The 27,965-nt window shown below is 39.1% G+C and overlaps 1 protein-coding gene and 1 pseudogene across 9 annotated transcripts in view; both read left to right on the top strand.

Moving 5' to 3' along the window:
* GRAMD2B (GRAM domain containing 2B) overlaps positions 1-23,056 on the top strand; it is a 103,611-nt gene extending 80,555 nt beyond the window's left edge. For 3 of the 9 annotated variants that reach the window (XM_070517492.1, XM_014859540.3, XM_070517495.1), the window contains 9 exons: positions 3,459-3,554; positions 5,614-5,685; positions 5,785-5,865; positions 8,506-8,617; positions 9,156-9,278; positions 9,840-9,927; positions 10,845-10,949; positions 18,417-18,510; positions 21,786-23,056. In XM_070517492.1, the coding sequence (XP_070373593.1) occupies positions 3,459-3,554; positions 5,614-5,685; positions 5,785-5,865; positions 8,506-8,617; positions 9,156-9,278; positions 9,840-9,927; positions 10,845-10,949; positions 18,417-18,510; positions 21,786-21,827 (813 nt within the window). In that variant the 3' untranslated portion in view covers positions 21,828-23,056. Of the gene's footprint in view, positions 1-3,458; positions 3,555-5,613; positions 5,686-5,784; positions 5,866-8,505; positions 8,618-9,116; positions 9,279-9,839; positions 9,928-10,844; positions 10,950-18,416; positions 18,511-21,761 lie in introns of all 9 variants that reach the window. The other 6 variants (XM_070517496.1, XM_044780392.2, XM_070517493.1 and 3 more) reach the window with 3 other exon arrangements.
* Positions 23,057-23,918: 862 nt separating this feature from the next.
* On the top strand, positions 23,919-27,300 carry LOC106842822 (ferritin heavy chain pseudogene; annotated as a pseudogene).
* Positions 27,301-27,965: the final 665 nt, after the last annotated feature.

Here is a 27,965-nt window from a genome sequence, read left to right as displayed (position 1 = left end):
ATATACATATATTTTTCCTACAATTCTATCGTAAATTCTTTTTACCCAGATGTCACCAGCAAACTCTCAAAGTTGTTCATATGAAGAGTGTGCCATGATTTGTTCAAAGACATATATTAAACCCAAAACAATTTTTTTAAACCCAAACCAATCTTTGCACCATATTCATACCAGTTACCATCAGAGACATCTAGGCAAACAGGCCTGTAAATGAGATATTTATTAGAGCTTACTTGGTATCATCACCAGCACAAAATGAGCAGGAACTGGAGTGTCTAAAGCCTAAGTCTGGCAGAGTCTCATACCCACAATCCCCGGTGGACGCTGACTGACGTTTTTTCATTCTCATTAAACACAGATTTGGGGGAGCTGTGACCCCTGGGCCATTAAGGAGAATAGCCTGAAGGAATTGGCATTTTTCCCAAGGCACCGCCTTAAACAAGGACCTTGAGACTGTGTCATAAGGGAAAAGATAATTTCCTCCTGTTGACATTCTTTCCCTTTGAGCTGTAATGTCACATCATACAAATTCATTCAGGCCACCAGAATAAGGCGTCAGAGAAACACCTTAGATTTGCGTGACATGAATGAGCCTTCAGTCATTCTGATTCATGATTATGAATAAGCAGCCTTTATACTCATGAAGTAGCTCGTTAAAAACTTTTGTTTTGACTAGTAGATAAGTTTTATTTAAATATTCTCCCGAAAGCCACTGGCAATCTTAACAAACATAATGGAAATTCTTTATTTTGCTGGTGTTTAGTCAGCAGACTAGTATATTATTCTTTTGGTCAAACATGTTGTTTTTATATTATTCCTTTATTATATAGAGTTATGTTTAGATAAACGTTTTAGATTCACAGTATTATCTGGATCAGTATAATGCAAAGCAAGATTAAGCAATATTTCACCATATTTCTAGATTTCTGGATTCTAAGAACTTGCTTATGGAGTGGGGAAGGGGATTGGGTGGTACTGATCTCCAGTTCAATGTGACAAAGATAATTCTGAGGAATACAGAGAGAGCCAGCACCTCAAAGCAGCAGGGGTTGAAGACATTAATGAGCAAATAATTAAAGAAGTAGTCTTTGTTAAGGGATGGGGGAATTCACAAAGCCAGTAAGTACAGTTTCAAGTTAATATGATTCTAGCAATGGTTTCAAAATCGTACTTCTACCTAAGAGAGAACTGACAAAGAAAAGGTAAAAGGAGTGGCCCTGGTTTTTTAAAGACATAATACACTGGGATTGCTTTTGCATGTGCTGTATCTAATCCAAGAGACAAGAGATGGAAAATTAGCAGGGGGTGGGAACATAAGATTATAATAGTGACATGTATGTTTCTTCCCTACCAAGGATGGTGTCAATGAGATTTGGGCTTCAGCTCTGTGGCAGAACGTCCTCACTGCCAACAGACCTTGGTCCAGCAGGATCCAATGTCAACAAAGGCAACCAAACAGTCTGCTCTAGGAGGGAGAATTTTCTAAGCATCCTAGCCTGAAAAAAAACATTAATAAAGTGCAGCCTTAATTTAATCAGGTCATTTTAGTCAGCCTGTCGCTATTCTCAGATGCTAGTAAAATTAAGTGCATGTATCACATTCCATCAAGGCTCAAACTGAAAAGTGATTTATGCTTTATTTCTCAAATAGCATTGTTGTCATTTTATACTCATGAAGCACTTGATTGAAAACTCCTTCTTACGGATGTTCCATGCTTTAGATTATGCAAAAATCCAAATTTATAGCCCCTTGTCACTGTGTGTTTGTGTTGTTGCTCAGAAACAAAATTAGACTCGTTTTTATATCATCATCTATCTTAATAGATAGATGATGTAAATTCTTTTTTTCCAAAGTTATCCCAACTTATAACTTCTGAATTATCTCCCACACTTCAAAAGTTTTGTGGGAAACTATCTTTGGCAAAACAGTTTTTCGAAAATGTCTAATTCAGATTAGCCCCTTATTCTTGCACAGTCTTCCTATCTGGAACTTTGAGAGGCAATAGAACAACTTTATCTCATAAACATAAATATGGATGGAAATATTCAGAATTAAAAGCTCACTTTTCTTCCTTCAAGCTGGCAGTTCTAATAGAAAGGCCCTCATCTTCCCCACTGACCTTGTTGATCTCTTTCAGAATATGTGAAGCATTTTTACAAAATAGATGTTTGAGTGAGTGTGTGTACCTATGGAGGGAGTCAGGTCATTTTTTTTTTTTTTTTTACTGTGTGTGACTGTTTCTAGGGATCAGAGTGATGTGATCCATTTTTCTTTGAGACCAAACCTGGTTGGAGGGATATAACATGAAAGTATCAGGAACAACTACTATTCTTTGTGGCATCTGATACATTCTTGTAGTACGTTGTATGAAAAAGAACCCATATTTTGGGTCAGATTGGTTCACGTTCCATCTTGTAACATTATATTTATGACCTTGCACAAGTCATACACCCCTCTAAACAAATGTCTTTACCTCTTAGAATACCTACTTTATAGGATTGTCATAATTCAATGACATTCTCATCTGGCAAATAGGAACCAATGATAGTAGCTGCTACATTTGTCATTGTGGTTGTTTTCTATTGTTTGAACCAGAAAAAAACTTAAAGTTCTTTTATTTCACCCATCCTTTTCTTTTTATGTATATATATATATATTTAACTTAATTTTTTTCACGTTCATTGTAATATATTTTTAATTCTGTGTAGATTATATCATATTCACCAAACACAGACTAATTATAATCATCACTACACGTGTGCCTAATCACCCCTTTCACCTCTCCTTTTTTTATGAGACAAATGAGGAAATGAATGACATTTTAAACAAGTGCTAGGCATTTTCCATATATTTTCTCATTTAATCCACAGAAAATCCTGGGACGTGGGTAAGACTATCTCCATTTTACAAATCAGGAAACTGAGGCCTAGAAAGGATAGCTTGTCAGGTTGAGTAGGTCATGTAGATGGTAACAGAACTGAGCCGAGAATTCAGGGCCCAGACTTTCTGTCCACTATTGGTTCTACCACACTGGTGCTTTTCAACATTCTCCCCACCCACAGGCACCTGTGGTCAGAGGATAGTGGGGTACATGGGGACCAACCTCAAGTGGATGACCACAAACTCAGAACTTATTTAGAGCCTTGGGCTTATCTGTAAAATGATTGTAAATTTTGCATTCTATTCTCAAGTCTAAGGATACAGATTTCCCAGCAAGCCCTTCAGTAGAATTGATGATCCAGATTAGTCCTGTGGCTTTGTAAACACCACTTTGAGGAGGCCAGGGACACTCCCATGCCACTCTGTAAGATTTGATTTTCTTCAAGGACGCTGGAGAGCTTGCTGGTGGTTTTGATTTCGTTGTCAGTCTTTTTTTTTTAATTTTTCATTTAACATGAAGATTTGAAGTGCTGTTCTGTGAAGCCTGAACCAGTGTTAACTCGGTGATTCTGTTTCAGATCTCTATTCCGGCTTTCTCGGTAACGCTAATAAAGAAAACCAAAACTGCTCTTCTGGTGCCAAACGCCCTGATTATAGCGACAGTCACAGACAGGGTGAGTACATATAGTGGAGCGGGGGCACCTGTACTCTGTTCCACCCTGGGCTCTGTTGTCTTGGGGCCAAGACAAGGACCAAGACCCTGAACCATAAATATCGTCATCTCCTATGGTGAATCAGGAGATGTGCTCTAAGACTAATTGGTAAAATCACAGCCTGTGGAGTGTTGTTTCCCCTCACAAGCTGATTTATTCTCATAACTGTTGCCAATTTTGAATTTCCTGCTGATTTAATTACACTTGCTTGACCAAGGTCAAAAGATAAAATTCTTTCCCTAACATCTGTTAGGTCAGGCTAAACTGATATATTCAGTTTCTTCAATAATATTTGAAACCACCACCACTGCCACCACCTTGTTGACAGGGTGAGGCAGGGTGACAGTGAGGCGCCCCTGGGGTGGCATGGCCAGCCTCCCCATAACCTCAGTTGGTACCTCTCCATTGCCATCCCAAATACATCAAGCTCATGCTTGCTATGCGAGTGCAGCTTCAGGACGGGTTTCTAGCCCGTCTTTGCTTCCAGGTTGCCTTAACTCTCCCTCTTCTACACAGAAACGCTCAAGCTGTTGTTGACTTTGGGCTACCCCAGCCATGTGCAACCGGAAATATTTGCATTGAGAGTAGTGTGTATTTTAGCTTGGCAAGAGAGGGGAAACATAATAGTTTGGTTACTCATTTTTCACGTGAAATTATTGTTTTAATATTTTACCTACTATTTCTATGAAAGCATAAAAACAACATCCATTTCTAACCATACTGGATAACTTGAAGAGGGAAGAAGGGAGAAAGAAAGATAAAAGAGGCTATTCTGATGAGCTAGGAAATATGTTAATAGCTATTTTTGAGAATTTTTTTTTAAATACTAGTGGCTAACAAGCTTCACTTACTGCTTGCCAGGCATACGCTGAATGCTTTCCTTGTATTTTCACATTTATTCCACACTACCACCCTATCGTTAAGAAAACTTGGGGCTGGCCCTGTGGCTAAGTGGTTAAATTCATGAGCTCCACTTTGGCGGCTCAGGGTTTCGCTGGTTCGGATCCTAGGCGCGGACATGGCACTGCTCATCAGGCCATGCTGAGGTGGCGTCCCACATGCCACAACTAGAAGGACCCACAACTAAAGTATACAACTATGTACTGGAGTGCTTTCGGGAGAAAGGAAAGAAAAAGAAAAAGAAAACTGAAGCTAAGAGGGATTAAGTAAGCAGTTTGCTCAACGTCAGCCACTTAGTAAGTGTTAAAGCCAAAATTTGCAACTGGGTCTGTCTAAAGCCAGACCCCACAATGTTAGCTACTTTGGAATACAATACTTGCTTGGAAATTATATCAAGTTCTCTCATGGGTGAGTGAGAGGGGTAATCGCAAACTTTGGAAAGGGGATCTAGAAAGATTCTGTGGCTAAAATAGATGCAGAAAGAGTGAGTTTTTGTTTCTTCACAACGTACTGTTTTTGGTACATTTTTCCTTATGTCATTTGTCTCCAAATTACTTGACTAGCTCTGATTTTACTCCTTTCCCATAGCTTACTTATAAGAATCCATTAGAAAATCTCCATATTTGTACAAGGAATAATCTGGAAGCGGTTTGAAAAAGAATGAGCCTGTTAGAGCTGCTGGGAAAGTTTCAATGGAAATCTAGGTCAGGGCAGAGAAAGTGGACCCTCGGGAATTGTTAAATACCTTTTAAAAAAAAGGAGAGAGAGAGACTTTAAAGAGGACCTAGCAAATATCATTAGCCTCTTTTTAATGTCCAGGCCTTTTCCTGTCTGTTCTTGTTTGGGGCACCGATGTCAGGGTATTGCAGCCTTGGTTTTGTTCTGCATTTCTTTATTAAATTGAGTTTGGGGGTTTTGTTGCTATTGTGCAGGAATATATTAGCTTTACTCCAGGCATAGAATAAAACTGAATGTGTGGATGAGCAGAATGAGAATATAGACCAGAGAACAGTCTATATTGTTTGAAAATGACAAAAACATATACAGACAAATTTTTGAGCTCTGAGCCCTCGCTTCTCATCAGGCGGTATCTGTTCATAATTTCATGTTTGTTTTTCAGTACATATTTGTCTCCTTACTCTCCAGAGATTCAACTTACAAACTACTAAAATCCGTATGTGGACACTTAGAAGTGAGTACAACATCCCTGAGCCTCCGTTGCTGTCTCTCCTCTGTATTTCTTACGGTTTCATAGTTGATCTGGTTTTTCATTTTGTTTTAATAATTTCAGAATACGAGTGTTGGTAACAGTCCCAGTCCATCTTCTCTTGTAAACAGTTTCGGGGCAGATCGTCCTTCATCTTTGCCTCTGGTGAGTTCCCTATGTAACTATCTAAATGCAAAAGAAAGAGACTATGTCCCACAATTACACTTCTCCTTACACCATGACCAGGGTGCAGGGGGAACTTAGGACCATAATATTTGAGGCAAAGTTGAAAAAAACAGGGCATTTCTGTCCTGAAGAAGTGGGGACCATAGGAGGCCATAAATTTTTTTCAAGTAATTGAAGAATTGCCCTGCAAAAGAAAAGAAACATCGTGGGCTATCTTGGCAAGTCTACTGGTTGCCAAAGGTATTGATAGTTTTGCCGCATTTGCTTGTCAATGTTGTTTTAGAGGGATTCACAGTCTTCTTGGGGAAGGGCATGATTCATCCCACAAATCGTTGAATGTCTTCTACGTTCAATGCGCTATGCTAGTGTACCCTTTAAGAACACCAGGAAAAATCAAAACTAGTTCTTGCCTTCACAGACTTTATAGCTTAGTAGAGAAGATGAGGAATACCCAGAAATAACTGTAAAGAAAGTTATAATGCCCAGGTGAAAGATAGAGATTCTTTGATTCCTTTCGGTGTTGTTGACTGCAGAGTAAATCGCCACTGGGAAGTAGCTGCCCCCATTTGTACACTATTTGTACCTATAATGGTAGAATGTTGGCCTGAGAGAGTTCTAGGCAGATTATTCGAGTGATTATTCCTAAATTGATTATTATTAAATAGTGAAAGGCCTTTGGCGAAGCACTGTGAACCCATGGTTTCAACATCTACAGATCTTTTTTTGAGAACTGTTAGAAGGTAGAGGGATTGAAAACATATTCACACAAAAACTTGTACAAGAATGTTCATAGCTGCATTATTCATAGTAGCCAAAAAGTGGAAACAACCATCAACTGGTGAATGGATAAATAAAATGGAATATATCCATACAATGGAATATTATTTGACCATAAAAAGGGAGAAGTACTGATACGTACACAACATGGATGAATCTTAAAAACATGCTAACTGAAAGAAGCCAGACACAAAAGGCCACATATTGTATGATGCCATTTATATCAAATGTCCCAAGAAGACAAATCCATAGGGACAGAAAGTAGATTAGTGGTTGCCAAAGGATGGGGGAGGGAGAAATTGGGAGTGACTGCTAATGGGTAAAGGGTTTCTTTCTGGGGGTGATGGAAATGTTCTGAAATAAAACAGTGATGGTTGCACAATATTGTGGTTATTCTAAAAACTACTAAATTGTATGCTTACAATGGTGAATTTTATGTTGTGTGAATTTTATCTCAATTTAAGAAAAATCTACCTTAAACAAAAGGTAGTTGGGGGCCAGCCCTGTGGCCGAGTGGTTAAGTTTGCGCACTCCACTTTTGCGGCCGGGGGTTTTGCTGGTTTGGATCCTGGGCGCAGACATGGCACCACTCGTCAGGCCATGCTGAGGTGACGTCCCACATGCCACAACTAGAAGGACCTACAACTAAAATATACAGCTATGTATGAGGGGGGTTGGGGGAGAAAAAGCAGGAAAAAAAAAAGGTTGGCAACAGTTGTTATCTCAGGTGCCAGTCTTTAAAAAAAAAAAAAAAAGTGGTGCGAATAGTACAAACTAGAATGAAACAGATATGATTTGGAATCCAACAAACCTGGTTTCAAATCTGGTTCCACCCAGCTGAACTATGTCGTGGGAGAAGCTGTAACTGCTATCACTCGGTTTCTTCATCCAGTAAAATGCCAGCCTCACAAGGTGGCTGTGAAGATTAAGTGCGATCCTGTGTGTGAGGAGCTTTGCATACTGCCTGATACATGATAGGCATTCAATAAAGAATTATGAAGTCAAAGAGTCTTGAGTTTTTCAATTTTCCTTCCCCTATAAATTCTTGCATGAAATTGAAATGAGTGTTGAAATGACCAAAAGACACCTAGCTTAAGGTGAAAGATTGGTAATTTGCTTACAAGACAAGCCTCTTCATTTGGCAGCTAACTAAATTGTGAGAAGCTCAGCCTAATTGGACCTTCGCCTGGGCATTTTAATGACACCTCTTGTCTCTTCAGTTCTTAAGCACTTTGGGAGAACAAGTGGGATACAAAATAAAACATCCCAGCTTTTTCCCTAATCCTCACTCCTATCCTCCTTCTGTAATTTAAATGTTTTATCACTGACCCTATTTTGATTTGGTCGAGGGAAGGAAAAAAGCCAAAACTTTCCCTTCAGTGTCTCATTTGCCAAAGCCATTTTCCCTTTTCTGTTTCCAATACCTTTTTTTAAACTATAATGTAAGAATACCTTCCTCTCTGCATTTAGAACTTTCTATCTACTTTTTTCTCTCACATGGGTCCATTTCAGTCACTTTTTCTAATTACGAAGTGATAACGATGAGGCTTCTCCAGCTTTACCCTGGAAGCTTTTCAATCATCAGCATTCCAGTTTTTTTCTAGACGTTCGTTGTTTCAAACAAGTTGGCCACTGTTGAAAGAATTCTAGCTGCCCAGAAAAATGCGTTTCAATAACCAGATACTGTGTGATCTGCTGGGAAAATCCCAGAAGTGTGGGGTAATCCTTCCTCCTTCTCCATATTTTATAGATCAGGCCTGAGCGAAAGGGCAGGGGGTTACAAGGCCTGCCTGTTTTAATAAGGGAAAATTGACCTCTCTTCATTTCATGATTTCCCTTCAGGATTTCAACGATGAATTCTCAGACCTGGATGGAGTGGTTCGACATCGACAGCAAGACATGGAAGGATACAGCAGTTCTGGTTCTCAGACTCCTGAATCTGAGAACTCTCGAGGTCTGGGAAATTTTTGTATCTGTACTAAAATTTCATTTTCCACAAAATATCCTTATCCCTCAAAACAACAACAACAACAACAAAAAACCCCACCTTGTCTTCCTAGTTAACAATTAAGAAGGGACTCTGAAGAAAGGGTAGTTTGAAAGTTCAAGGAAAGGGAATTACCTACGTGGTGAAAATCCATTTCCCTTTATACACATTTAACAAATGTCTCTTAAATAGACGTAATATTCGGGTGGATAAAAGAGAGAAACATATAATATTTTCTTACTTCTTCTTTCAGTAATATTATTCATTGTTATAGCTCAATTGTCCCCATGAGTCAGTGGGCTAAGGACAGACTGTCCTTATAGCATTTTATTAGTTATTTGCTTGAGCACTGGATTTCAATCCCTGACCACTCAACCAGCTTGGGGGACGATCCATGTATATTCTTGGACATTAGGCCTATTAAGGGATTGGTTTGCTTTGGTGACTCCTATGTTTTTAAATGCAGTGGGGAGAAAACTTACCCAGTCCTGTTGTGGCTTGATAGATTTCCACGTGACAGAATCCCAGACGGTTCTGAATGTCTCCAAGGGAGAAGCAAAACCAACCCGGGCGGATGCCCACGTGAACAGAGTGCCGGAAGGAAAAGCCAAGAGTCTCCCGGCACATGGTAACAAATGGACTATTTTACATCTGTTCGTAACTTTTAAAGGATCCTCGCGTTTCACTTTATGACTGCCTTTCGTGTTCCCTCCCCTTCCTTTCTGCTGTAGGTCTTTGCATATTAATTCATTTAGTCATTCATCAAACAGTACCCAGTTCTCTCCTTTACTGTGGGGGATAGAAAGGTGAATAGCCTTCATGGAGGTCCCTTCATTATTCAGACTACTTTGAGATTATGATTGAGAAATTACCAGTGAAACTTATTATTTAATTATATCTTATTTACTAATCTAATAACTGGTATGATCAAGGTAGGTGTCTGTATTGTTCACCATTCAGTCCTTCGCAGTGCTTGACACAGAGAAGGCTCTCAGCAAATACGTATTGAATGAAACATGTTGGAAGGAATTGTAGCTGCAACCTGAAGACTTCATTTGGTATTTTGTCTGACTTATATTACCTGGGAATAATTCTCTCTCTCAAGTACTTCTTCTCCAGAGGAACATTGCTGGATGGAGGAGGTGTGTTGCGGTTTCAAAAGAGTCACTTTTTGTTTTCCACCCAACAGGTCAGTCAGAAACCATTGGAATTGTACACAAAGTAAAGTCTCAGAAATATCCGACTCTCCACCATATTCTTATATTCTATGCAATTGTGTAAGTAAATGAATTTACTATGAGAGACTTAAGAAAATGACTCAGTTCACCAAAGGAATGATGTCTTCGTATTGCAAAGAGGCACTGTAAATCTGAGTGGTCTCTAATGTAACCCAAGTCTTTTCTTTGACAATTTTTGTCTCCTACTTCAACGTTTTTTTCTTAGACTTAGTTTATATTTTCACATTCATCCCCTTCTTATTTAAATAAATAGTGAGAAGGGAGGAAGGAAAAGCAAACTGTGCCAGATCTAGCAGAGGACTAAGTTCTGAGTGGATACTCTTACTTGGGAAATTGTTCTGTGAATTTGAAGCATCTTTGTCCTTGTTTATTTTTCCATCTCTCCCATGTTCTCTGGATAGAGACCAAAACAACTTTAAAATGTCATCTCCTTTGCTGAAAACTTAAGCATTGACTTTTTTAACTCCCCCCTCAGCTTCCAGTCTGTAACCAGTTATTCTTCTGAAAATAGCCTGACCCAGTTCTAGGCTGTTCCTCACAACCAAGGAGGATGTGCCCAGTTTGGTTTCCAGATAAAGCAGGGAATTTGTGAGTCACCAGAGAACAAGACTGGACGCTCCCTGGCAAGGCCCTTCTAGCCAGGGAGACAGTAGCTCGTGGGAGGAGAAGCACTGGCTTGGTAATCTACCTTGGCTGGCCTTGAGTGATCCTATTAGAATGGCCATTATTTGTAAATTAAGGGACTTGGGCTAGAGGACTTTAAATATCCTTCCAGTTCTAAAGTTTTGTGACAAGCATCAGCCTGTTGAAAAAAACACTTTCTAAAGTCTCTTGAACCAAGTTATTTTGGAAAATACTTTGCCTCATACGTACAGCATTGCCTCTGAGTTTATTATTTATGAACATCCGGTCCTGGCTATTAACCTACTGAGAATTTCTCTTTTATCCCTTTCCAGTGTCTGTGCACTAATCATCTCGACCTTCTACATGAGATACAGAATTAATACTCTGGAGGAGCGGCTGGGGTCACTAACCTCCGTCGTGGACACCCATCATACTGAGTAAGACAGTTCCCTCCAGTGCTATCATCTGCTTGCTCTTCAGATTAGTATGTTTGACCTGAGCTTAGCATCCTTCCTAGCAAACGTTAATTGAGGACACATTCTGGATGAGAAATTTTGTTAAGTGTCTATATGGGAAGTAAAGAGGAGGAAAGTCCTAGAACTGAGTGACCTGACTCTGCACGTTCTTGAGTTGCTATAGTGTCACCAGGGATAAGGCAAGAAACAAGCCTAATTTTACATTGTCTTGTTCTGTTATCCTAAGACCCAGTTATGACCTTGGCCCATTTATTAAAATATTCAAGTTTATCTTTGTATAATGGTAGTGAGTCAAGACATTCATAGAAAAGAAGCAATTAAAATAAATCGGCACATTTCATTATGTATAACTCTTTATATTAATTCATTTATTTACAAAACTCCTGACAACTATAAAGATCCGTATGACTAGTAATTAGTTGAATGTGTCTGTGATTTTCCATCATTGTAATTTTTTGATCTAGTCACTTTTTCTTTTTTTTTTCTATTTTTTTTTTTAAAGATTTTATTTTTCCTTTTTCTCCCCAAAGCCCCCCAGTACATAGTTGTATATTCTTCATTGTGGGTCCTTCTAGTTGTGGCATGTGGGACGCTGCCTCAGCGTGGTTTGATGAGCAGTGCCATGTCCGCGCCCAGGATTCGAACCAACGAAACACTGGGCCGCCTGCAGCGGAGCGCGTGAACTTAACCACTCGGCCACAGGGCCAGACCCCCATCATTGTCATTTTTAACATGCCTGACCTATTGAAATCTATTGATATAGACGTCTTTCCTTTAAACCTATTTACGTGAAGATTTTGACACATTGCCTGAAAAGTAAAATAAAATAAATTATTCCATGTTAAAAGCATACTTTTAGCCCAAGTTTTAAAGATTTTCTTTTTTCTTTTTTTTCCTCAAAGCCCCCAGTACATAATTATATATTCTAGTTGCAGGTCCTTCTAGTTGTGGCATGTGGGACGCCACCTCGACATGGCCTGATGAGCGGTGCCATGTCCACGCCCACGATCCGAACTGGCAAAACCCTGGGCCTCGGCAGCAGAGCATGCAAACTTAACCACTCGGCCACGGGGCCAGCCCCCTAGCCCAAGTTTTAAAAGTAGAGATATTCCTTTACAGAGTACATACCACATGCTAGAGACTCTACTAGAATAGATATATACATGCACAAATACAAACAATTTTCTGTCATTGTATCTTCACCATAACCTTATAAGTTGGCTATTATTCCTGTTTTACAGATGAGAAAACTGAGACTCAGAGAAATAATTAGCTTAATGTCTTACAGTTTGTAACAGATTCAGGATTCAAATGCAGGTCTACATGACTACAAAGACCAAAGGCTTCCCATTCTACCAGTGATTCCCTTGGTTGTGAGGAACAGCCTGGAATTGGGTCAGGCTATTTTCAGTGTGCATCGGAATCATCTGGAGGGCTTGTTAACACAGACTGTGGGCCCATCCCCAGAGGTTCTGACACTATAGATCTGGGGTAGGGCCTGAGAATTTGCATTTCTATCAGTTGCCCAGGTGATGGTGGTGGTGCTGGCCTGAGGTCCACACATTGAGAACTATTCTGCTATACCATTCTAGGGCCTTTCTTTGTGCTCTAACAACTACCTAAAAGTCTTATTCTGTGGACCGAATACAGCAATATATCAAAAAGATTATACACCATGATCAAGTGGGATTTATACCAGGGACACAGGGATGGTTCAACATCCGCAAGTCAATCAACGTGATTCACTACATTAACAATATGAGAAACAAAAACCACATGATCATCTCAATAGATGCAGAGAAAGCATTCGACAAGATCCAACATCCATTTATGATAAAAACCCTCAATAAAATAGGTATAGAAGGAAAGTACCTCAACATAATAAAGGCCATATATGACAAACCCACAGCCAATATCATACTCAATGGACAAAAACTGAAACCCATCCCTCTCAGAACAGGAACAAGACAAGGGTGCCCACTTTCACCACTCCTATTCAACATAGTTCTGGAGGTGTTGGCCAGAGCTATTCGGCAGGAAAAAGAAATAAAAGGAATCCAAATAGGCAACGAAGAAGTAAAACACTCTCTGTTTGCAGACGACATGATCTTATATATAGAAAACCCCAAAGAATCCATACAAAAACTATTAGAAACAATCAACAACTACAGCAAAGTTGCACGGTATAAAATCAACATACATAAATCAGTAGCATTTCTATATGCTAACAATGAACTAACAGAAAAAGATCTCAAGAACTCAATCCCATTCACGATCACAACAAAAAGAATAAAATACCTTGGGATAAATTTAACCAAGGAAGTGAAAGATCTATACAACGAAAACTATAAGACCTTCTTGAAAGAAATTGATGACGGCATAAAGAGATGGAAAGACATTCCATGTACATGGATTGGAAGAATAAACATAGTTAAAATGTCCATACTACCTAAAGCAATATACAGATTCAACGCTATCCCAATCAGAATTCCAATGTCATTCTTTACAGAAATCGAACAAAGAATCCAAAAATTCATATGGGGCAACAAAAGACCCTGAATTGCTAAAGCAATCCTGAGAAAGAAGAACAAAGCTGGAGGCATCACAATCCCTGACTTCAAAACATACTACAAAGCCACAGTAATCAAAACAGCATGGTACTGGTACAAAAACAGATGCACAGATCAATGGAACAGAATTGAAAGCCCAGAAATAAAACCACACATCTATGGACAGCTAATCTTTGACAAAGGAGCTGAGGGCCTACAATGGAGGAAAGAAAGTCTCTTCAACAGATGGTGCTGGGAAAACTGGACAGCCACATGTAAAAGAATGAAAATCAACCATTCTTTTTCACCATTTACTAAAATAAACTCAAAATGGATCAAAGACCTAAAGATTAGGCCTGAAACAATAAGTCTGCTGGAAGAGAATATCGGCAGCACACTCTTTGACATCAGCTTCAAAAGAATTTTTTCGGACACCATAACCCCTCACATGAGGGAAACAATAGAAAGAATAAACAAATGGGACTTCATCAGGCTAAAGAGCTTCTTCAAGGCAAGGGAAAACAGGATTGAAACAAAAAAACAGCCCACTAAGTGGGAAAAAAGATTCACAAGTTATTTATCCGACAAAGGGTTAATCTCCATAATATACAAAGAACTCACACAACTCAACTATAAAAAATCAAATAACCCAATTACAAAATGGGCAGGGGACATGAACAGACATTTCTCCAAAGAAGATATACGGATGGCCAATAGACACATGAAAAGGTGCTCATCATCACTAATCATCAGGGAAATGCAAATCAAAACTACACTAAGATATCATCTTACACCTGTTAGAATGGCAAAAATATCCAAAACCAAGAGTGACAAATGTTGGAGAGGCTGTAGAGAAAAGGGAACCCTCATACACTGCTGGTTGGAATGCAAACTGGTGCAGCCACTATGGAAAACAGTATGGAGATTCCTCAAAAAGTTAAGAATAGAAATACCTTATGACCCAGCCATCCCACTACTGGTTATATATCCTAAGAACCTGAAATCAGCAATTTCAGAAGCTCTATGCACCCCTATCTTCATTGCAGCATTATTCACAATAGCCAAGTCATGGAACCAACCTAAGTGCCCAGCAACTGATGATTGGATAAAGAAGTTGTGGTATATTTATACAATGGAATACTACTCAGCCATAAAAAAGGACAAAGTTGTCCCATTCACAACAACATGGATAGACCTTGAGAGTATTATGTTGAGTGAAATAAGCCAGACAGAGAAAGACGAACTCGGCATGACTCCACTCATAGGTGGTAGTTAACCTATGGACAAAGAAAACTGATCAGTGGTTGGCAGGGGAAGGGGGGTTGGGGAGGGCACTAGGGGTGAAGTGGTGTACCTACAACATGACTAATAATAATGTACAACTGTAATTTCACAAGGATGTTAACTTTTATAACCTTAATAAAAAAAAGAGTCTTATTCTGTGGCTTATGCATATGCTGGCATACAGATTATTTTTGAACCACAAATAAACATTTGAACCAATAATACATGAGCCTAATGAATGGTTTGGAATAGATTTTATGCCCTTACTCTCCCATCTTGCTCAAAATGTTAATATACTTAGAACTAGCAGGTGACTCTAGATTGTTGCAAACTGTTATTGTTAACTATCGTAGAAGGGGCTGATTTTATCAGGAAAATGTACCTCTTAGCCTGTTATCATTTAATTAACTTGGTGATGATGAAGGGAAAATTCCACTAACAGAAGGCAAATGGAATATTCATTCTAACAATAAAACTGTTACTATTTGTGATGACATGATTTTGTATGCAGAAAACCCTAAAGAATCTGCCAGAAAACTATTAGAAATAATAAATGAATACAGTAAAGTTACAGGGTTCAAAAATGAACATACAAAAACAGTTGTGTTTCTGTATACTATCAACAAACTAGCAGAAAGAGAAATCAAGAATACAGTCCCATTTACAATCACAACAAAAAGAATAAAATACCTAGGAATAAACTTAAGCAAGGAGGTGAAAGACCTAGACACTGAAAACTATAAGACATTGCTGAAAGAAATTGAAGAAGACATAAAGAAATGGAAAGATATTCCATGCTCCTGGATTGGAAGAACTAACATAATTAAAATGTCCATATTATGTAAAACAGTCTACAGGTTCAATGCGATCCTTATCAAAATCCCAGTGACATTTTTCAGAAATAGAACAAAGAATCCTAAAATTTATATGGAACAGCAAAACACCCCAAATAGCCAAAGCAATCCTGAGAAAAAGGAACATAGCTGGAGATATCACATTACCTGATTTCAAAGTACACTACAAAGCTATAGTAATCAAAACAGCATGGTACTGGCAGAAAAACAGACACAGAGATCAATGGAACATAATTGAAATCCCAGAAATAAACCCACTCATCTACAGACAGCTAATCTTCAACAAAGGAGCCAAGAACATACAATGGAGAAAAAGAAAGTCTCTTCAATAAATGGTGTTGGGAAAACTGGACAGCCACATGCAAAAGAATGAAAGTAGACCATTAACTTATACCATACACAAAAATTAACTGAAAATGGATTAAAGACTTGCAGGTAAGACCTGAAATTATAAAACTCCTAGAAGAAATTACAGGCAGTACATTCTAGGACATCAAACTTAGCAGTATCTTTTCAAATACCACGTCTACTCAGGCAAGGGAAACAAAAGAAAAAATAAATGGGACTGCATCAAACTAAAAAAGCTTCTGCAAAACAAAGGAAACCATCAACAAAACCAAAAAACCTACTGATTAGAAGAAGATATTTGCAAGTCATATATCTGATAAGGGGTTAATATCCAAAATATCTAAAGAAATCATACAGTCAACAACAAAAAAGCAAACAACCCAATTAAAAAATGGGCAGAGGATATAAACAGTCATTTTTCCAAAGAAGATATACAGATGGCAAACAGGCACATGAAAAGATCTTCAGCATCACTAATTGTTAGGGAAATGCAAATCAAAACTACAATGTGATGTTATCTCACACCCATCAGAATGGCTATTATTAAAAAGACAAGGAATAACAAGTGTTGGAGAAGATATGGAAAAAAGGGAACTTTTATACATTGCTGATGAGAATGTAAATTCGTATAGCCACTATGGAAAACAGTATAGAGATTCCTCAGAAAATTAAGACTAGAAGCACCCTATGATCCAGCAATTCCACTTATGGGTATTTATCCAAAGAACACAAAAATACTAATTCAAAAAGATATATCCTCCCTGTCTTCATTGCAGCATTATTCACAATAGCCACGACTTGGAAACAACCTAAGTGCCCATCTATGGATGAATGGATAAAGAAGATATGGTATATATACACAATGGAATACTACTCGGCCATAAAAAAGATAGAATCTTGGGGCTGACCCAGTGGCATAGTGGCTAAGTTCATGTGCTCCACTTCGGCAGTCTGGGATTCACAGGTTCAGATCCCATGCTCGGACATACACACCACTTGTCAAGCCATGCTGTGATGGCATCCCACATACAAAGTCGAGGAAGATTAGCATAGATGTCAGCTTGGGGACAATCTTCTTCAAGCAAAAAGGGGGAAGTTAGCAACAGATGTTAGCTCAGGGCCAATCTTCCTCACCAAAAGAAAAAGATGAAATCTTGCCATTTGTAACAACGTGGATGGACCTTGAGGGTCTTAGGCCAAACGAAATATGTCAGACGGACAAAGCCAAATACTGTATGATTTCACTCATGTTTGGAATATAAACAAACAAGCAAGGACATAAGATAAGGAGAACAGATTGGTGGTTACCCGAGGGGAAGATAAGAGGAGAGGGCAAAAGATGTGAAGGGGCACATATGTATGGTGATGGATAAAAAGTAGACTCTTGGTGGTGAACGCAATGTAGTCTATACAGAAGTTGAAATATAATGATGTACACCTGAAATTTATATAACGTTATAAACCAATGTGACCTCAATTAAAAATAATCTTTTGGTACTAGTAAATGAAAAACATCTGATTGCTTTCTTAATATTTAGATAATCATCAATACTTTACCCAGTGCCTACATCTCAAAAATGAATCCTGCATAAAATAAATTAGAACAGTCATTGCCATCTAAAAACTTAATGGTTAAAATTAAATTACAGCCAAGAGCTATTGAGGAGACACAAAGCTATGGTTCTTAAACTTAACATGAAACTCTCATAAACAGTTTTAGAACAGCTCTCCAGCAAAGTGTACATACATCTCTAAATTTCCTACAGTTTTAGCTGGTATAGGACCCCAGTGCACTCCAGAGTAAGAGCCCATGCTGTAAATAGTCAAATATTTAGTGACTGCAATAGTCAAATAAATACTGACTACATCTGTTACATTTTAAGACAAGAGCAGTTACATTTGTATGGCAAGACTCAAAGAAAACCACAGAAGTCTCACATTTCAACTGAAATTTGGTCAAAGACATTCCTAATCATTCTGAAAGTTCTAGTGTAAATGGTTCCTTCTCCCATAAAGAATATGTATGTGACGGAGAAGAGCAATAATTCTCACAAATTTATGCAGTAGTGGGGACAGGGGACATTAGGGGTTAATAGAAGAAACCGTGTGCTTGAGAAGAATTGTCTCACTTTTGTTTGAAAGCTGAGGCACGACACAGCCACTTAAACAAAAATAGCTTAAGAGATTTCCAGCTGAGCTGTTAAGAATTAGTCCCGTGCACATCTTAGGCTGGGGCTGTGGATTACTGGAGGGCCATGCTGAGGTTAACAAGTTAAATGCTCCCTCTCTTCTATTATAACCTAGTTTTCTGTTCAAGTAGATTTAAAACATGTTCATTCCACTTCTTTCTTTGCCATTCCAGCCCACAATAATTTTTCTCTTTGTTCTTACAGACAGACAGCACCATCTGGCCTGGGGTCACAAGTACAATTAAACGTGGAAGTCCTCTGCCAAGAGCTTACGGCTAACATAATGAAGTTGGAAAAGGTGACTGACTTCTTTCCCGTGTTTGGGGGCAGTCAAAGTAGTGCTTGTGAGTCGCCATGATCGGGGTTACACACTAAAACACCTTCGGCGTGCAGCAGGCAACCTCAGTGACCAGGCCCAGCCAGGGGATTGCATTGTAAATGTGAAAGGATGTTTTTTATTTCCACAAAGAAATAGATTTTAATCTTATTTTCCTTGTTGCTCTGTCTTCTGGTTTTCCACCTCGGTTAGAAATATGTCTGTACCATAGGGCCCAATGCTAAGTGACCACTGACACGGGGCTCAGTGGAGGGACACTGTAGGGAGTGTCCCGACCAGAGAATAGAGCCCAGCTCCACCCAGGCTGATTGTTGCCAGACATACAATATTGCATTCAGTGTCTATTACAGCCCTGGGAGATAGATGTCATTGTTTCCATCGGACAGACGAAGAATCAAAGTTTCAAATTAACTTGCTCAAGGAGACACACCTAGAAAGTTGGCAGACCTGGAATTTAAAGCCGGTCTATCTGACTCCAAAGGTGTGCGTAGGAGCCCTTTGCCTTCCTGCTCCTCAGAACCCAACCTTCGGCTTTGCTGACAAGGCCGCTGATGTTCTTTACCTCTAAAAGTATCTTCCTATGGGGCAACTTTAGGGCAAATATGTCCTTAGGCTTGTGGCTTATGTAGAAGTCAGTAGAAGGATGAACAAGGAGAAGAAGGTAGGCACGCCAGAAATAGCCCAAAGTGAAACCTGGTTAATATTTCTTACTTCTCCTTTCAACATGTCTATCCACTCCCATCTGATACTTTGCTTTTACCCTAATTCTTAAGGATAGGTTTGGAGTGAAGTGTTCAATTCAAACTGCTACCACAAACGCCCAGTATCCGGCGGCTTTCCATAATTGGGCACTGGTGCTTACTTGGAAAGAAACATGAAATACAAAGTAGTCAAATTATGTTCGTTTTGCTATACTAAACGTTATCTAGCATTTAACCACTGAAGGAAGTATTAAGAGCAAAAGAGTTTCCAAACTTCTGGTCTGCACCAAGGCATGACAGATAATTACTATTGAATCATTGTATCTATGGGCAAACTTGGAAACTTTCTCTTTTAAATCCAAAATCAACCTAGAGATGGTCTGGTGTAGCAACCAGAATTGTTTTCCTTCCTAAATGTTAGTCACTGACAATTGAAGATAAATTATTATTATTAATTTTTTTTGTAATGAAATGTTTACAGATGTTTGGCTTCCACGCTGACATAGAGAATGGGGTGGTATTTGTTTTCTGTTTTGTTCACTCTGGCATACAGTAGTCTTCTTTGGACTAGAATCACACAGAATCCCACTGCCCTCTTGTGCATTTCTTCCCACTCTCCTGCCAGCCCTGGCTAAGACACCACTTTCTGTAATGAGGGACAGAGAAATAGCACGCTTGTCCACAACAGGCAGACAGCTGGCCGCATCTGGTACAGGGCTTCAGATAGAGCCCAGCTACTCAGCTAGGAGGCCTCAAGTACCTATAGAAAGCCGTGTCCCAAAGCAGAGGCAGTAAAAAGTGGACATAGGGTCAAAATGCATTGATTGAAGTTCTAAAATGTTATAAGCTGCACACATTGGTCGAAGGAACCTAAGCATAAAAGCAGTTACCAGGCCACACCCAGATTCCTGGTGATTGCTCTGCCCCCTCAGAGGCAGCCGGCGATAATGCAGCACATCCTGGTGGTGGAATAGCAGCTACATGCTGTGGGAAGGTTGGAGCCATGTCTCAGCTCTTTTTACTCAGTACTGGCAATTCCTTCCCACTCTCCTTCAGGGACTGGCCATGTCTAAGCCTCCTGATCCTCCCTACTGTGACTCCCTGATTTCTCTTCATGGCATCACTGCCCTTTCAGGCATCCTTGGTGGAAATCTAAGAAGAATGTTTAACTCCTTCCTCACTTGTCACTGCCTAATTAGTTGACAAGTCCTATGCAATCTGTCTTCAAATGGCTCCTCAATTCTCTTTCCACTGACCCCAACTTAGTCCCTTCTGGCCTCCTACTGCCAGTCTAAGAGCATGAAATCAGGTCCCATTATGGTCTGTATTTGCATTTTCCCAGTTACTGCTGCATTTGAACATCTTTTCATATACTTATTGGCCATTTGGATTTTCTTCCGTAAATTGCCCATTTACCTCCTTTGTTTTCCTTTTGGGTTTTTTTGTCTTTGTAGGTGTGTTTTATTATTTTTCCGATATCAGTCCTTTGTTTCATTTTTTTTCTACCTTCTGACTCCTACTTTTCCATTTATCTTTGGTCCTGGGGGATAGGTAGGGAAGACATGAAGTAGGAATGTGGGAATGAAGGCAATGCTTTTTATGGGTAAAAAAGTGAACACTTTTTCTTAGTACTGGAAATGGCATTAATGGTGGAGCAGTGTAGAAGAAAGAGCATAAATTTTGGAGTCAAAGCTCTCTTCTTATCCCTACTCTGCCACTTACTATCTGTGTAACTGGTCTTGTCATATAGCCTCTCTGGCCCTGAGTCTCGCATGTAAAACGTGCCTCTGTGTGGTGGTGTGTGGTTAAGGTGAGCACGTGGGAAGTTCCTGTCAGAGACACTGGCTCCCTCCTCTTCACTTACCCTGTGTATGCCTGTAAGACATCACAGACTCTTCTTCCAAAAGAAGAATATAGTCTGTCTCTTTTGTTCCACAGGGCTCTATGCTCTCATCACAGTATTGACTGTTGAGAATTCCTTGCTCTGAATTCTTTAAAGTTCATTTACTCAACAAACACGTACTGAGCACGTTTGATGTCCAACACTGCACTGTAGTCTTGAGAGCCAGAGACAGGGCATGGCCCCTGTCTCTGTGAAATTCAATCCTCTGGGAAATGTTGTATCATATCTAAGAGGAGGGTTAAACATTATTATGTGGTGTTTGTCTGATTCGGACCATCACATGGGCTCATAAAGACCAGTTTCCCATCGTCTCTGAATGCATTTGGGTTACACCTGGAGTTCATGCTCTCGTTCTTTTTCTTCCATCTGATTTCTCTTGGTCTCTACTGACATTTTCATCTTCGCACCCCTCTTTCTTTTTTAGCCTTATCTTTTTTCATTTTAAAGTGGATTGTCAAACCGAGTTCTAGTCCATTAAAAAGCATTTACTTGCCCGATCTAAATTTAACACGTGTAGCTTTTTATTCAAGGTAGAATAGATTAACCTCAAGCATTATATAGGCCGTAGCAAACATGCCCTTAATACACTCCATTCTATTTAATAACAGGAGCTTCTCTCTTATTATTTCAAGATACAAAACAACTTACAAAAGCTGCTTGAGAACGGTGACTGATACACCAGATTGCTTGGGCCAACACAATACCTCGCGCTTCCCTTTGAAGAAGGTGCTCCAAGGTGTTGCGATGGAGCGCTCCCTGCTGGCCAGAGGAGCGAGTGGACGGGCATGCCCAGCCATGTTTGTGCTCCGAGGTCTCCGGCTCAGGAATGGGGGGAAGGGGAATAATTTTGGTTCCTGTGCAATAAAAGTTGACCTTGGCTCTCTGAGGAAGTTTCAGTGCTGCTGCCCGAAGAAAACAGACCCATCTCTGGAGGTCTCGGGAAGGGCCTGGTGGACTCTCTCTTGGATAATTGTGGTTGGATGGTTATTGTGACCATGTCAGCAAACACACTCCACTTCATGCCTTTTTAGTCCTCCCCACCCTCCTTTTCTCTCCTTTACTCTCCTCTTAACCAGCGTTCAAACTAAGGGATATATCATGTGCCAACCAACTTGATGTGGTCCTTTAAAGAATTGGCCATGACTCTCCAAAAAGGCCATAAATAGCTCTAATGGACAGACTTGCTTCAAACAATTAACACCAACATTTTGTCTATTGTTTTTTTTTCCTTCTTTCTTTCTTCTGCTGTTATGTTTTGGTTTAAATCAGCTATGTATCTTAACTTCTCAATTGAGTATTGGCAAGAATATCAGGCAAAGTGGATTAAACTGCCCCATTTATGTTTTGTGTTGTTCCTCCAACTAATACTTAATTGGACTGATTCTCACCCACCCCAGGTCAAAAATCTGTTGAGACATGGGACAAAGTACTAAATTAAACTTACTTTGAAAGCAAAACTAATCTTTAAACCAAAAAAGTATACTGGTGATTTGATACAGGATGAAAAACACTGAATTTTTAAGATTATAGGTGGACAACGTTAGTTTTGAAACAAGATGTCTGTATTAAGTGCTGAAACCCATGTCAGCATGATGATGGCATGCCTTTCTCTTTTGCTGACTAAAATAAATAACTGGTGGTTTGCTAACTTCTATTTACCATATGGATTGGCTGGTTTTTATTAATAATTACTTAGGTACCCTAAGATCTGTAATACAAAAGATACTCCATTTCTATCTGCAATGCATTTTATAATCATTTCTATGAAATGTATTTTGTTTAATCAAATAAGCTAATAAATGAATTGGTTACATCATTTGTATTTGTTAGCCTACTAGACAAGAATTGTGCCTGGTGCACCCCAGCTTTTAATAAATACTCAGTGGTTACAATGCCCTGCTAACACTGTATTTTGTAAGTTTGTGAATTCTCTTAACTAAGACAATATGTTTTTTAACTGCTTCTCGCCTCCTTTCTACTACTTCCGACTTACCCGTACTTACTTCCTCCCGAGTGTTCATTTCAAAACTCAAAAATGATTTGAATTCTTGGGCTGCAATGATATAGGGGAAAGAAAATGAACTTTGAAATCACAGAACCAATGCTTGATTCCTAGGTCCCTATTTTATGAGTTGTGTGACCTTAAGTAAGGTATTTGGCCATTGTCCCCCATTTTATTGATGAGGCTGAAAGTACCAACAAAAACTGTCATTGTGGGGATTAAATGTGATACTGTCTCTAATGCTTATCACCGTGTCAAGGCAAGTAGCATACTCTTATAACAGGTACTATATTCATTATTACAAAAAATGTTTTCAGGCCTGACATTCTACTTTTATAAAAGTTATATGTCAATGCTTTATAGTCAAGACCCATTAGAGATTCAAGTGGGTCAGCCACCTCTGGAGAGAAATTTTACAACTGTATGAAGAGCCTTTAAAACATTCAAATTTCACTGACTTTTAGTAACCTGCTATCTAGGAATTTATCCTAAAGCAATAAGCAGAGATCTAGTCAAAATTTATATACAGGAATATTCTTTGAAGCATTATGAAGCAAAATAGTGTAGACTCTTAAATATTCAACAGCAGAACAGTTAAATGACGTAGCTGTTTAGAATTGTATTGTTGAAGAATAGTATAGAAACAGTCTTCGTCGGAGTTGCCGCGGTTTCCTGCTTCAACAGTGCTTGAACGGAACCGGCGCTCGCTCCCCGCCCGGGCCGGCCACCCAGAGTCAGCCCTCCTTCACCTCCTCACAGCGCCCTCGGCCGGCCGCAAGGCTCCCGCCGCCGTCTTCTCCTCTCCTCAGCCGTCCGCCATGACGACCGCGTTCCCCTCGCAGGTGCGCCAGAACTACCACCAGGACTCGGAGGCCGCCATCAACCGTCAGATCAACCTGGAGCTCCACGCCTCCCATGTGTACCTGTCCATGTCTTTCTATTTTTAGCGCGATGATGTGGCTTTGAAGAACTTTGCCAAATATTTTCTTCACCAATCTCATGAGGAGAGAGAACATGCTGAGAAACTGATGAAGCTGCAGAACCGACGAGGCGGCCGGATCTTCCTTCAGGACATCAAGAAACCAGACCAGGATGACTGGGAGAATGGGCTGAAGGCAATGGAGTGTGCATTACACTTGGAAAAAAATGTGAATGAGTCACTATTGGAACTGCACAAACTGGCCACTGACAAAAATGACCCCCACTTGTGTGACTTCCTCGAGACTCATTACCTGAATGAGCAGGTGAAAGCCATCAAAGAATTGGGTGACCACGTAGACCAACCTGCGCAGGATGGGGGCCCCCGAATCTGGCATGGCAGAGTATCTCTTTGACAAGCACACCCTGGGAGAGTGTGACGAGAGCTAAGTCTCAGGCCAGCCTCCCCCAGCCACCGGGTGACTTCCCGGATCCACCGAGGCCGTGCATGCATGTTGGGGTTACCTTTACCTTTTCTATAAGTTGTACCAAATCATCTACTTAAGTTCTTGGATTTGTACCATTCCTTCAAATAAAGTAATTTGGTACCCAAAAAAAAAAAAAAAGAATAGCATAGAAAATAGCATTAAAAGAGTAGGAACAAAACTTTATGGTATGACCCCAATTTTATGAAGAAACTGCTACGTGTATGTGTGCATGTATACACATATGTACATACATATGGAAGCACATACACATTGACCTTTTCTGTATTCTTTAAGTTTTGCGCAATGAGCAGTTACTAGCTTTTTTTAATTAGATAAGTTGATTAAAAGTATTAAGTAGTCCTCAGCAAGGAGTCAGATCTTAAAGCTGTGCCCCCCCTCACATAACACTGCTGCTAGTTCTACAACAGAAGCCACTTTTTTAGTGGTTTTTCCAACAACCACTACAGTTGATTCTTCCAAAGAGAGAAAAAGCACTTCATTTCTAGATTTAGTTATTTTTGCTTTGGGGATGTTGTTGCTTGTTCTGTTTTCTGTTACTATCTTCTAAGTCAAAATCTGGTGCAGGTGGATCTGAACGGTGGCGCCCAGGTCATATGTGTGCATATTAACTACAAAGAAGCGGGGACAACAAGCATCTGGGATTTTTCAGCCTCCAGCACCTTGATACAAAAGTAAGGAATTCTAACATAGGAAGTGATTTCACATACTGAGTGGCCAAAATAATAGGAAATGTCCACCATATACCTTGCCCTTTAAAACTTGAGTATTTCCTCTCTATAATCAGAAAAAAGAAAAAAAGTGAAATGAGATTATTGGTTAAAATGCTATTTCTATGCATTCTGATATTTTAATCTATGATTAAATATATACTATTTTGATGAACAGAAATTACCCATCTCACATAAAGTGGAAATGCTATAATTACCAACCTTTCAAGCTTTGTGAATATATAGATACTTTCCTACTTATACTCTGCAACACTCCAAGGCATTTCCCAGGTGTTAATTTATGCAAGTCTTTGAAACCATCCCAGACACATTTTTTAAGATGTCTTCTCCTTGCCTTCCACAACTCATCCCAATTCATAAATTCATGGAGTCAGACCAAAAAATTTCCAACTTAAATGTGGATTGTCTCATATGCTGTTTTGATTTATGTATCCTATTAGTGAAATTTTGATGATGCTTTCATTGTTCATCTGTTTGTTTCTGGTCATGGACACTAACATGGTATAGATAGCACAGGTGATTTTGCTCTCAAGCATTTTTTTAAAAGTCAAAATTCTACACATCAGTAATAGTTGTGCTGTCGTTTGGGATTCATAACCTGATCTTCTCACAAAGGAGTCCAATGATATAATATTCTTTTCATGTGATTTTTTTAAGTCTATCCCTGCTAATAATGATATTACCAGTTCTTGACCAAAAAAAAAAAAAAATCAGAGACAGTAAATGAAGCATCTCTGACCACTGAATTTCCAGTACTTCATTATTCTTTCCAAATGCTAAGCCTTACCCAAAGCAATCAGCAGATTCAATGTGATCCCTATCAAAATTTCAATACCATTTTTCACAAAAATAAAACAAACAATCCTAAAATTTGTATGGAACCACAAAAGACGCTAAATAGCCAAAGCAATCTTGAGAAAGAAGAACAAAGCTCGAGGCATCACACTCCCTGATATCCAACTATGCTACAAAGCTATAGTAATCAAAGCAGTATGGTATTGGCATAAAACAGACACACAGATCAGTTGGAAAAATTTGAGAGCCCAGAAATAAACCCATGCATATATGGTCAATTAATTTACAACAAAGAAGACAAGACTATACCATGGGGAAAGGACAGTCTCTTCAATAAATGGTGTTAGGAAAACTGAATGGCCACACGCAAAAGAATGAAAGTAGATTGTTATCTTACACCATAAACAAAAATTAACTCAGAAACGGATGAAAGACTTGAATGTAAGGCCTGAAATCATAAAACTAGAAGAAAACAGAAGCAGGAAGCTCCTTGACATTGGTCTTGGTGAGGATTTTTTTGATCTGACTCCAAAAGCAAAGACAACAAAAGCAAAAATAAACAAATAGGACTACATCAAACTAAAAAGCCTCTGCACAGCAAAGAAACCATCAACAAAGTGAAAAGGCAACCTACTGAATGGGAGAAAATATTTGCAAATCATATATCTGATAAGGGGCTAATATCCAAAATATATAAAGAACTCATAGAACTCAATAACAAAAAAAAATCCCATTAAAAAATGGTCAAGAGATCTGAATAGACATTTTTCCAAAGGCATACAGATGGCCAATAGGTACATGCAAAGGTACTCAACATCACTTATCACCAGGGAAATGCAAATCAAAACAACAATGAGGTATCACCTCACACGTGTTAGAATGGCTATTACCGAAAAGACAAGAAATAACAAGTGTTGGCCGGGATGTGGAGAAAAGGGAACTCGGGCATTGTTGGTGGGAAAGTAAATTGGTGCAACCACTATGGAAAACAGTATGGAGGTTCCTCAAGAACTAAAAATAGAACTACGATGTGATCTAGCAATTCCACTTCTGGGTATTTATCTCAAGAAAAAAGAAAACACTAACTCAAAAAATATCTGCACCCCCGTGTTCATTGCAACATTATTTACAATAGCCAAGATATGCAAACAATCTAAATGTCTATCGATGGATGAATGGAGAAAGAAAATGTGGAGTATATATATACAATAGGATATTATTCAGCCATAAAAATAAATAAAATCTTGCCATTTGCGACAACATGGATGGACCTTGAGGGCATTTTGTTCAGTGCATTAAGTCAGATAGAGAAAGACAAATATTGTATGGTCTCACTTATAATGCAGAATCTTAAAAAAGGAAAAAAGCTCATAGATTTAGAGAACAGATTGGTGGTTGCCAGAGGCAGGAGTTGGGAGATGGGTAAAATAAAATGGGTGAAGGGGGTCAAAAGGTACAAACTTCTAGTTATAAAATAATAAGTCACGGTGATGTAATTTACAGCATGGTGACTATAGTTAATAATACTGTATTGCATATTTGAAAGTTGCTAAGAGTAAATCTTAAAAGTCCTCGTCACAAGAAAAAAATTTTTGTAACTATGTATGGTGACAGATGTTCACTAGGCTATTGTAGTGAGCGTTTTGCAATATATACAAATACTGAATCATTATGTTGTACACCTGAAACGAATATAATATGTCAATTTAAAAAAAAATAAGAATTTCTGTTTTTAGCTACTCTTGCTAAGGTGAAATTCTTTTCAGTGTCTGCTTTTAATCTCCTAAGTGGCTGTTATAGGTCTAATTCTGTCTTCTAAGGAAGTGTATTTTCTCAAAGAATATTTTAAAAAGCAGCAAA

The sequence above is a fragment of the Equus asinus genome, chromosome 9 (genome assembly GCF_041296235.1).
Source record: "Equus asinus isolate D_3611 breed Donkey chromosome 9, EquAss-T2T_v2, whole genome shotgun sequence".
In the NCBI taxonomy this organism is placed as follows: domain Eukaryota; kingdom Metazoa; phylum Chordata; class Mammalia; order Perissodactyla; family Equidae; genus Equus; species Equus asinus.
Note: the sequence above shows the minus strand (reverse complement) of the source record. Positions and strands in the feature narration are given on the sequence as shown.